Source organism: Mycena indigotica, assembly GCF_014461135.1.
Source record: "Mycena indigotica strain 171206Taipei chromosome Unknown Mind.scaff0008, whole genome shotgun sequence".
NCBI classification, from domain to species: Eukaryota; Fungi; Basidiomycota; class Agaricomycetes; order Agaricales; family Mycenaceae; genus Mycena; species Mycena indigotica.
Window position 1 is genome coordinate 1,656,325 of NW_023503007.1, and position 10,520 is coordinate 1,666,844.

Here is a 10,520-nt window from a genome sequence, read left to right on the forward strand (position 1 = left end):
TCGAAAACCCAGTCGATGGATTCGAGACCTGCAGGAGGGAAGAGGGATCACGGCGTCAAAAGTGCCACCGAGCGTCATGCCGGACAAACTTCCGGAAAAGCTACCGGACGAACCGCAGGCAAAGGCCTCACTCGCTGTCGACGACAACCGCAACTGGCTGGATGGAGCCATTGCTCAACTTGCGATGCGCGAGATGTTTGCGGGGAATGAACAACCGTTGATCGCCCTCGCCACGATGGATGGGGATTCACCGACGGACCGAGAGGCCATGGAGAGCGACGAGAGTTCACACTGGAAAGCCGCCAAGTCAGCAGAGGTTGGGAAATTGAAGGACAGGAAGACATGGGTAGTGGTTAAACGCCCTCATAACGCCAACGTCCTCCCCAGCTCATTTGTTCTTCGACGCAAGCGGAGACGAGAACAACAATGTACGCGAATATAAAGCGCGACTTGTGGCTGGTGGCGACCGTCAGGTCTACCAGGTCGACTACACCGAGACTTCCGCTCCCACTATCACCCTAGCGACATTTCGCTTCCTCCTTGCGCTAGCCGCTCGACATGATCTCGAGGTCGAAAACATTGATTTCTCGAGTGCGTATATCAACGCAGAGCTCAAAGAGACGGTTTACATGCGCCAACCCCGCGGCTTCGAGGAGCCTGGGAAGGAGGACTGGGTGTGCTTATTGCTACGGGCGATCTACGGGTTGAGACAGGCAGGGAGAGAGTGGTACAAGGTGGTATGTGCGCTGATGGAGAGCTTGGGGTTCAAGAAGTGCGACGCTGATCCTGCCGTCTTCTACATCTTCGAGAATGGCATCGGGGTGATAGTTGGCATTCATGTCGACGACTCACTTATCCTCTCTAACTCAGCCAATGCCTGCTCAGCACTCAAACGCGAAATCGCTGGTCGCTACGCCATTACCGATCTCGGTCCTGTTCGGTGGATACTCGGGTTTGAGATTCGACGTCAACGAGATGCTGGGACGATCACCATGTCCCAAGGCGCTTACATCGACACATTGGTCAAGCGATTTCGACTTGAGAAGGCCAACCCATTTTCCATCCCCCTTGACCCACATACCGACCTTCATGACGCCAACGCAATAACCAACAAAATCGAGTCGTCAACACCATTTGCGCCGACTCATTGGCTCGCTTATGTATGCAGCCGTCGGCACTCGACCGGACATCTCGTTTGCGGTCTCCAAACTGGCTCGATTCATGTCTAATCCAGCACACGTCCACTGGGAGGCAGCAAAGAAGGTCCTGCTCTATCTTATGGGAACTCGTGACTATGTCCTCACATTCGGGCTCAACGACTCGGGTTTCACTGCCTACTCAGATGCTGATCACGCCATGGATAAGACCGACTATCACTCAATATCCGGAAATGTCTTCATGTTCGACGGTACTGCATTCTCCTGGTCCTCTCGAAAGCAATCGCTTGTAGCGCAATCAACAGTCGAAGCTGAATTTATCTCGGCAGCCACAGCAGCAATGGAGGTCGTTTGGCTGCGTGGTGTTATCTCGGCGCTTGGAGATCTGCCTATGGAGCCTGTTATCGTTCATTGCGACAACCAGGGCACCATCTCACTGGCGAATAGCGGTCTTATGAACCCTCGAACTCGTCATATCGCTATGCGCTACCGCTACATCCACGAGGCTATCGAACAAGGCATCATCTCCCTCAAATATGTTCCCACTAACGACCAAATCGCTGACATCCTCACCAAGGCTCTTCCGCTCGACAAAGTCAAGCACTTCCGACATCTGCTTGGAGTCCGTAGAGCTTGAGGGGGAGTGTTAGCGCGTGATCGGCTTGGGTGAGATGGCGAGATGAGGAGATGAAGACGACAGATCCCACATTTGGGATATCGACATCTGCACTGCCAGCGCAACGCTTCGTTCTGCCCTCGACGGTCGAACGAAGCGTGCGTACAGTTACTTACCTATGCAACTCATATATGCTTACACTATGCCAGTAATTATCCATTAGGTACTTATATACATTGGTTCTGCCCTCGACGGTCGAACGAAGCTAATTATCCATTAGCTCTGTGCTGCCCATCCGCGCACATCCGTCCGCCAAAGCGCATCTGCTTTAACATTGGTGATGCGTCAAGTCGAGTGGTTTCCAAGCAATACAGTAGACCAGGTGCGCATGTCTCTTACATGCTGTTCATTGTTTTGTGCTCAATAAAGTTGCAAGAAGGACAATTTTACCCTCATTAAATGTTTGCGAGTTGCATGTGGTGCGTATCCTAAGCGAATACTCGCATTGCTCAAGCTCATTCTTCAGATTTACTAGTAATTTCTTCTCGGATGGACGGACCTTTCCGAAGGATGGAAGATCGACGCTAGCGCCGACGACCAACTGTGGATGGCATCATGTAGACCATCTTCGCCGCATTACCGCCCTATAGCTTCGCCGGAATTTGACATATAGTCGCGGGATATTTCGTGGCGTTGAATGAACCGGATGACTGCATGATCAACCCCAACATCAATTCGTATGGGTGTGGCGGGTGGTCAGGATACAGTTCGATAATCGTCTCGACACGCATCACAGTATTCCACTCAGTCGGCCGATCAGGGTGCGTCAGCCATACCTTCTACTTTGCCATCTTTGACCGCCATCTATCAGCGATTGTTCAGTTGGTGGGGATATTCCCACCGAACTCAGACTCATATTCAGTAATCTCTTCGATAGCTTCCGCGACTGAGTTCCATTCACTTGGTGCAGCAAAGCGGACCGAGGACACAAAAGGACGGATTCGTCCTCTATACCAACTCTCCCGCAACCATGGTCCCCTTTCTCGTGGCTGAGATGCTGACGCTTTACATCGGTGTCTTCCTGTGCGGCATTTACGTCGTCACCGCAGGCATGGCCGGCCGCGCTCTGCTCACGCTGCCCACTGGCCAATGGCGGACCCTCCGCGAACTCAGCTGGATTCTCGTCGTGGTCTTCATGATGATTCTCATCAATACGATCGTGCAGACGACATTGCTGATGGTCCAGGCTATGGACGCGTTTGCGCTCTACACGGGTCCCGGGGGACCAGCAAAGGTCTTCACGCGTGGCTCTGCGTGGTTGACCCTCACAAAGGTGAGTCTTTTGAAATGCTCAGTGAACGATACTTGACATCATGGTCTTCGCGCAGACAACTTGTGTTGGCATCCAAACTCTAATGGGCGACGCGATCTTGGTAGGTACCGAATTTGTTTGTTTCGATATTCCACTTACGCGTCGTAATGCGTAGATCTGGCGCTGCTGGTTTGTCTGGAAAGCTAAGACACAGCTCGTCATCGTCTTGCCGGTGATGGGGTGGATCGCCAATTGCGTGCTCAATGCTTGGGTCGACCAGCTGCTCAGCAAAGTTTCTTCCGGGCTCGTCACAGGGAGCAAAATTCAGCCGTTCGGGAGAGCGTTCTGGATTCTCAGCATCTGTATCAACATTTACGCGACTTGTGCGTCTTTTCGCTGTTTGAAGACCGTAACACTGACATCATTTCTAGCGCTGATTGTGCTGCGGCTCTGGATGGTCGAGCGGAGCAATTCCCAATTCCGGGTCGCCTCGAATATGAACAACTCTGGCGTGAAGCGACCCAGGAGCCCTCTGAACCGCGCTATCCGCAATATTGTCGAGGGTGGTATGCTTATAACGGTCTCGTCGATCTTGATGTGCATTGCCTTTACTACGCAGAGCACGCTCAACTTTCCCGCTAGTGCATTTGTAAGTCGGATAATGTCCCAGGATCCCTCTTATCTCACCAATCATATATTTCTAGGCATTCCACAGCGTCGGCATCTCCTACAACCTCATCATCATCCGCAGCGCCTCGCGCGCCAGCCCCGAGCTGTCGAGCAGCAGAAACCAGGCGTCCATTCATCTTCATTCCAACGCGCCGGGCGGACACGGAATCCGCACGACCACCACCGTCATTACCGACGCGAAGCAGGACGCGTACCCGCTCTCGCATTTACCAACGAAACAGTCAGTGGATTACGTCGTTTGAAAGACGGGCCACAGTCTCGACCTTCCTTTATGTTGTTGTATGGAGGTACTAGTAAGGCTTATTGTTATTTGAGTTGTTATTTGGTGCTGTAAAAAAAGTTTCTCAAATCATTATTCTTATTTTCTTCGTAACTTTGAGCAAATTTGGAGTCATGTGAAGTGGTCGAGGTGCGAGTTCCATGAACACGAGAACACGGTTACTAAGACTTTGGGATGTAACCACTGATACGAATAGCACTGGCAGGTTCTGGCTTAGTGCCCATGTCCACGGGCCCTTTGCTCATCTGACTTCCAAAGCTCACTCACATGTTGTCACCGTACCCTGGACGTAGAAATGCGACGTGATGATGATGGTGGCCCCGGGCATTTGTAGTATACGTGTTAGCAAGGTGCGAATCATGACTTGAAGTTTCCGATGCAACTTGAAATGCCATGGAGATGCTATTAATATCCATATAAAAGTTGGAGCTCCACCTGGCTCCACCATTCAGAATGCCAGAGTCTGAACAGCTCGGAGGAGATAAGCGGCCCGACTAAGTGAGAAATTCCTTCGGATGTCGACCGCACAATCACCGGAGAGTCTAAGTGTATGTTCGCAATGAACTCCGTTACTTCAATTCTCCTTGCTCAAATGCGTTTTGGGGCAAGGGAGACAAAGCTCCACCCGGATTTTGGGTACTGAGAGAGCGAAACCGCGGGCTGATGACTTAGATCAACACAATCGATCGAATGAAGATTCTGATTGACAGCCGCCGAAAAAAAAACCATCAATCGGGCCATCTTCTTCTACCAATCAGTTTCTTGTCATACTCTCACTCAGGTCCCAACTCCGAGCTTCCCTTTCGATTCCAATTCTAATTCGATGCGCTGCCGCACTAACCGACGACACACTGGCCCGACAGGGCTGCAATAAGATTGCAGCGACAGCAATGTTAACCAAACCATCCATCCCCTTCTATGTTACTCCCTCTCCGTGGCGCACTCGCAGCTCTCGTCGCCTCTGAGAAGAGGGACGACCTGCTCTCCCCTCAGAGCCGTTGCGCTGCCCTCCAGACCACCCTTAAGCTGGCGAATACCCAAATACTTAACGTCACCTACATTCCTGGGCCAACGACGGTCTCAACACCGGGCTCTTGCGTCAGCTCCGCGGCGGTCAACAATGCTCCGCTCTGTCGTGTGCAGTTCGTGACGAACACAACTTCTACTTCCGCGCTACATGGCGAGGCATGGCTACCTGATGTGTGGTATGGTCGCTTCTTGGGTTTGGGCAATGCACAAGTGGGCGGATGTGCGTCGCATTCATCTTCTCTCGCGTGCGTTAATCTCTGACTGGCACTGCTAGGCGTTGACTACACCAATCTCGACTATGCCACAAGCCTCCACTTTGCCGTGATAAGCACTGACAATGGTCACGACGGGCTGACAGGGTTGCCCTTCCTCAACCACCCTGAGGTCATCAACGACTTTGGTTTCCGCTCCGTCCATACCGAGGCCATCTTGGGCAAGCAGATCGTCCAGAAATATTACAGTCGAGCTCCTGCGAAATCGTACTATATGGGCTGCTCGACCGGAGGAAGACAGGGAATTCAAGAAGCCCTGAAGTACCCCAACGACTTCGATGGTATTGTCGCTGGTTCACCCGCCACCGACTGGAACAACCTCCTTGGCTGGGCCGGCATGGTTTCCAAGGCTGTTGGCGCTCCTGCAGGTGCTGCTTCTCCGAGCTTCCTGACGACGGCAGATTGGGCGCTAGTGACAGCCGAAGCGTTGAAGCAGTGCGACGGCCTCGACGGACTCGTGGATGGCATCATTAACGAGCCGAACGACTGCAAGTTCGACCCGACCCCGCTCTTGTGCGCCGGAGACAAGACGGCCACCTGCTTGACCGCAGCGCAGGTCACCGCCGTTAAGAATGTGTTCTCGCCGCTTCGTGACTCAAACGGCGCGTTGATGTATCCCCAATACGATATCGGCGCTCAAGCGGATGGTCTTTACTCGCTTATTCTCGGCGGAAACTTCTTCTCTTTTACTGCGGTTCGTGTCTTACGCCTGCCTTCCTGCCAGTTGTTAAAGCGGTCTTCTAATAGGATTGGACACGCTATGCAGTCAAAAATGTTACGAGCTTCGACTTCACCAACTACAGCTTAGCGGACATCAAGCAGTCTATCCAGATCAATCCCGGTAGCACTGCGACATGGAACGGCGACCTGTCCGCCTTCCGCAGACGAGGGGGCAAGCTTCTGACATTCCATGGTCGTCGGGATCCGGTAAGTATCCTCACCAATCGTACAATTGCATCGATACCTGACTTGATCGCGTTTCACAGCTTATTCCTTCTTCCAACTCGAAGCGGATGTATGACATGATTGCCAAAACGCTCAAGACACCCTCTCTTGACGACTTTTACCGCCTTTTCCTGATCCCTGGCATGGGCCACTGCACCCGTGGAATTGACGGGGGCCCGACTGCGTTTGGGCAGGGCCAGTTTCCGGGGACAAACCGTGTCAACGACACCCAACATAACATCTTGCTTGCGCTCGTTGATTGGGTCGAGAAGGGCAAGGCGCCCAACACAATCACGGGCACGTCTCTCACCGACTTGACCATGCAAAAGGTCCATTGTCGCTACCCGATTGAGAAGAGCGTCTGGGACGGCAGTCAGTGGGTCTGCAAGAAGTGTGCTTGAGGAGTAAAACAGTGTTGTCATATCTTTGGCACTATGGTTATTTACTTATCTAACGCGCGTTGTCTCAGCCTGCGCCCACACATTCCTTTTTGCTATCTATATCGTTTAATCTCCTGTGTGCTGTACTACGGATTAATATTATTTGCTCTCCGGGCCAGATGTAATTCGGAATCGATTGTGATTATCTTTGTCACTAAGAATAGGAGTCCGTAGAACGCGAGAAGAACTTGAACTTGCCAGGAAATGGTGACAGACCGACATTGCTGAAAGGACTCCGAACCAACTCAGAACTTGGAGTGAATTTGAAAGCTAAATTTGGTTACAACTTGAACTCGTCCTATTTATGGACAATATATTTGAGTCTTGAAGCCGACATCGCCGGTAGCAACAGCAGCAAAACACTTGGCAGTACTTTGGCAGTGGCGCCAGCGTTACCGCTCGCGAGTCACGCTCGCACATCTTTTCCGGTCTTCTCCTGCCACGAATCCATCGAAGTATCTTCCAGGGTCAAATCTTCCACCATTGGCAAGACTATACTCCGACTTGATCGAGGTCAATTAACTTAATTCAGTCCCGACTCCTGATTCGAGCTTCCCAACTTCAAGTTTATTTCGAGTCATTCCGATTACTGACTGGAGTAAAGGAACAAAATATGAACATTGAACGTTAATTTACCAATAAAAGAACTGCAAGAGACGCGAATCCGGATCTCTGAGCTCAAGCCGCAAGTGATGCAACTTGGATGCAACACAGTGAGTAGATCTACTTCGACAGGATGATAAACGTTGACGGGAAACGGGAAGGTCGACAGTTATCGATTATCGATATCACGACATCTGTCAGCTTTTTGAGCGCTATGCCTATTCAATGGTGATTCGCCACATGGAACGGGTGGGGAAAAGTACCGCCGGCGCGGTGGAGTCTTGATCTTCTCTAACTTCTGAATACTGATATCATTGCAGTCTTCGGAGCGACACTGGGCGATGTCCCTTTGCCCTATAGGCCAGGAGACCACAAATAGCATTCGAGAGAGACCGCTAAGTCAGAGAGTCCCCCGTTCGTCTTCCCACATACTTGCAAACATGCTCTCCCTCCCTGCTGCCCATCTTCTCGCCGTCTACATCGCGACGTTCATGTACGGAATCTACGTCGTTACGCTTGGCATGGCGGGGCGGGCACTCCTCACGCTCCCCAGCGGCGAATGGCGCACAAGACGCGACATAAACTGGATCATCTTGGCCGTCTTCTGTGCACTCTTTATTAATGACACGTTGGACACTGTTTTGGCGCTGTTGGAGGCGATGGATGCATTCGCAATCTACAGCGGGCCTGGTGGACCTACACATGTCTTCTCACATGGATCGGGGTTCATGACATTGACCAAGGTGCGCTCGAATCCCAGTCTCCGACTCAATACCCACTCGAGTTGTTACAGACTGTTTGCGTTGGCATCCAAACCTTGATCGGCGATGCAATTCTGGTATGACACTAAGATCTGAAGAAACAGGCTAATTAGCCAATGTGATGCTAGATCTGGCGCTGCTGGTTCATTTGGAAGAGCAAAACTCAGCTGGTCATTGTATTACCCGTGATGGGATGGATTGCCAATTGCGTACTGAATGCATGGGTTGATCAGCTGCTGAGCAAGGTAACGGAGGGTCTGGTGACAGGAAGCAAGATCCAGCCATTTGGGAGGGCATTCTGGATTCTAAGCATTTGCATCAACATATATGCTACGGGTATGTCGTCTCCTTCCGGCTATTTGGAAAATCCAACCTATTTCAATCGCAGGTCTCATCGTGCTGCGTTTATGGATGGTTGAGCGAAACAACTCACAGTTTCGACTGGGTACAGGTTCAGCCACTACTGCAACAACCAAACGGAAAACCCCGCTTGCTCGGGCAATGCGTAACATAGTCGAATCTGGCCTTCTTATCACAGTCTCCTCAATTCTGATGTGTATTGCCTTCACAAAGCAAAGCACCCTGAACTTCCCCGCCAGTGCATTTGTGTGTCAATTCTTTTGTATTATTGTTGGTACTTACAAGTTTGCAGGCCTTCCAGAGTGTTGGAATTGCATTCAATCTCATCATTATCCGCTCCTCAAACTATGCAAACCAGGAGACAATTGCGCCGTCTTCCATTCAGTTTCATTCAAGTCCTCCAGCAGCCTTGGGACGTGGCATTCACACAACAACAACAGTTATTACAGATGCAAAGCAGGATACACTGTCATATCCACTTGTGCATATTCATAAGGGAACTGAGTCTGGTGATTATGCTGTTTAATTCTGCTGGAGAGCTTCCTGGATATGGTTGCCAATTAAATAAAGACATCTGTATTAGTTTCACCTTGGATTCCTATGCAATTCCAGTGTCAGGCTTCAGGTTGGGCTACCTGTGTGTGGCTCATATATTACCAGTGTATACTATGGGTAGGGCTCGGCACCGTACCGTAGTGCTACGGCAGTACGGCGCCGTAGTACGGTTACGGCGCCGTACCGTACCGGCCCTCAATAGCAGCTGGTACGGTACGGTACGGGTCCGGCCGGCCGCCGTACTTGCCGTAGCCGGAGCGCCGTATCCGGCCATGCTCCGGCCACTACGGCGGTCGCTTCTGATGGGGCTATTTGGCCTGGTCGTCGTGGGCCGAATGCCGCCTCGCGGGGTCCAGACTGTTGACTTGTCAGCGTCCTCATTGCTGACTGGTGATGGACGTGCCTCGGTGCTTGCCCGATGGTCGTCGGGGTGACATGACGTGACCCCGATGCGTCACATGTGGCGCCCGCAGGTGCGCAATGGGCGCTGACGACAAGCGCAGGCCTTCCAAGCAAACGAAGTCAGTCTAAGAGTCATTATGATGCCTCAAGACTCACCTGAAGTGGTAGAATGCTCGCCATCAGCGATTGATGGGAAGTCCGGCCGTATGACCGTATACGGCCGTACCGGAGCCGTACCGGAGCCGTACTGAGGGTCGCCAAGGGGGACTACGGTACGGCGACGGTCCGGGAGGCGCCGTACTGCGCCGTAAAAGTACGGCCGTAGCCGTATACGGTACGGCGCCGAGCCCTAACTATGGGGTCCAACCTGCTGGGTTGGACCTGATAACTTGAACTTACAACTTAAGATATAAGCCACATGGAAAAAGGACGGAATTGTGTAACTGTGACAACAGTGACATCTATGGAAATGAATACTGTACTTCAATTTGGCCAGATTACTGCTTTTTTGTTTTAATAGAATCTGTCAAACCCTGGGTGAAAAAACCTTTTTTTTCTTCACCCTTTAAACCTTTTATTTTAGCCCTGGTTGATAAGATAAGACAAGGAGGAGATACGATGGACGATAATATGGTGATTGGATCATCAGATGTTGATGCTGATGTTGATTGACAGTGTGGAGTTGGCCTGTGGAATGCAATGCTTGTGATGAAGAGTTCCAAGCCGACCCTGATCCGGAAGAAGGAGAGTCAATCTTGCTCGTGGACTTTGGTCCAGCAGTTGATCTCCGACTAAAAGAGACCCAAGCACAGCGAATGGCAGAAGAAGCTGGTCGAAACAAAGAACGAATGACCGAGGAAAAGATTCTCAATCAGTATCAAGAGTTTGTCAAAGTGTTTGCCAAAGAATCATTTGACTCTCTACCTGAACGTCGTCCATGGGATCATGCGATCGAACTCAAGCCAGACTCTAAGGATGTAGATTGCAAAATCTATCCTCTGTCTCGTGATGAACAAAGAGAGCTTGACAATTTCCTGGAAGAAAACCTAAAGAGTGGACACATCCAACCATCAAAGTCACCGATGGCATCTGCCTTCT

At 51.2% G+C, this 10,520-nt stretch overlaps 3 protein-coding genes across 3 annotated transcripts; all 3 read left to right on the forward strand.

Moving 5' to 3' along the window:
- Positions 1 to 2,803: 2,803 nt before the first annotated feature.
- Positions 2,804 to 4,017, forward strand: MIND_00926600 (Carboxylic ester hydrolase; the record flags this gene model as incomplete). Its single annotated transcript, XM_037365894.1, has 5 exons — positions 2,804 to 3,106; positions 3,162 to 3,206; positions 3,261 to 3,468; positions 3,517 to 3,734; positions 3,790 to 4,017. 5 exons carry the CDS (start codon positions 2,804 to 2,806, stop codon positions 4,015 to 4,017), a joined length of 1,002 nt encoding a protein of 333 aa, XP_037217306.1.
- Positions 4,018 to 4,973: 956 nt separating this feature from the next.
- On the forward strand, positions 4,974 to 6,702 carry MIND_00926700 (Carboxylic ester hydrolase; the record flags this gene model as incomplete). Its single annotated transcript, XM_037365895.1, has 4 exons — positions 4,974 to 5,304; positions 5,359 to 6,050; positions 6,104 to 6,283; positions 6,343 to 6,702. 4 exons carry the CDS (start codon positions 4,974 to 4,976, stop codon positions 6,700 to 6,702), a joined length of 1,563 nt encoding a protein of 520 aa, XP_037217307.1.
- An 822-nt stretch (positions 6,703 to 7,524) lies between these two features.
- Positions 7,525 to 8,991, forward strand: MIND_00926800 (Carboxylic ester hydrolase; the record flags this gene model as incomplete). Its single annotated transcript, XM_037365896.1, has 6 exons — positions 7,525 to 7,617; positions 7,665 to 8,087; positions 8,138 to 8,182; positions 8,234 to 8,441; positions 8,494 to 8,711; positions 8,758 to 8,991. Exons 1-6 carry the CDS (start codon positions 7,570 to 7,572, stop codon positions 8,989 to 8,991), a joined length of 1,176 nt encoding a protein of 391 aa, XP_037217308.1. The 5' UTR covers positions 7,525 to 7,569.
- Positions 8,992 to 10,520: the final 1,529 nt, after the last annotated feature.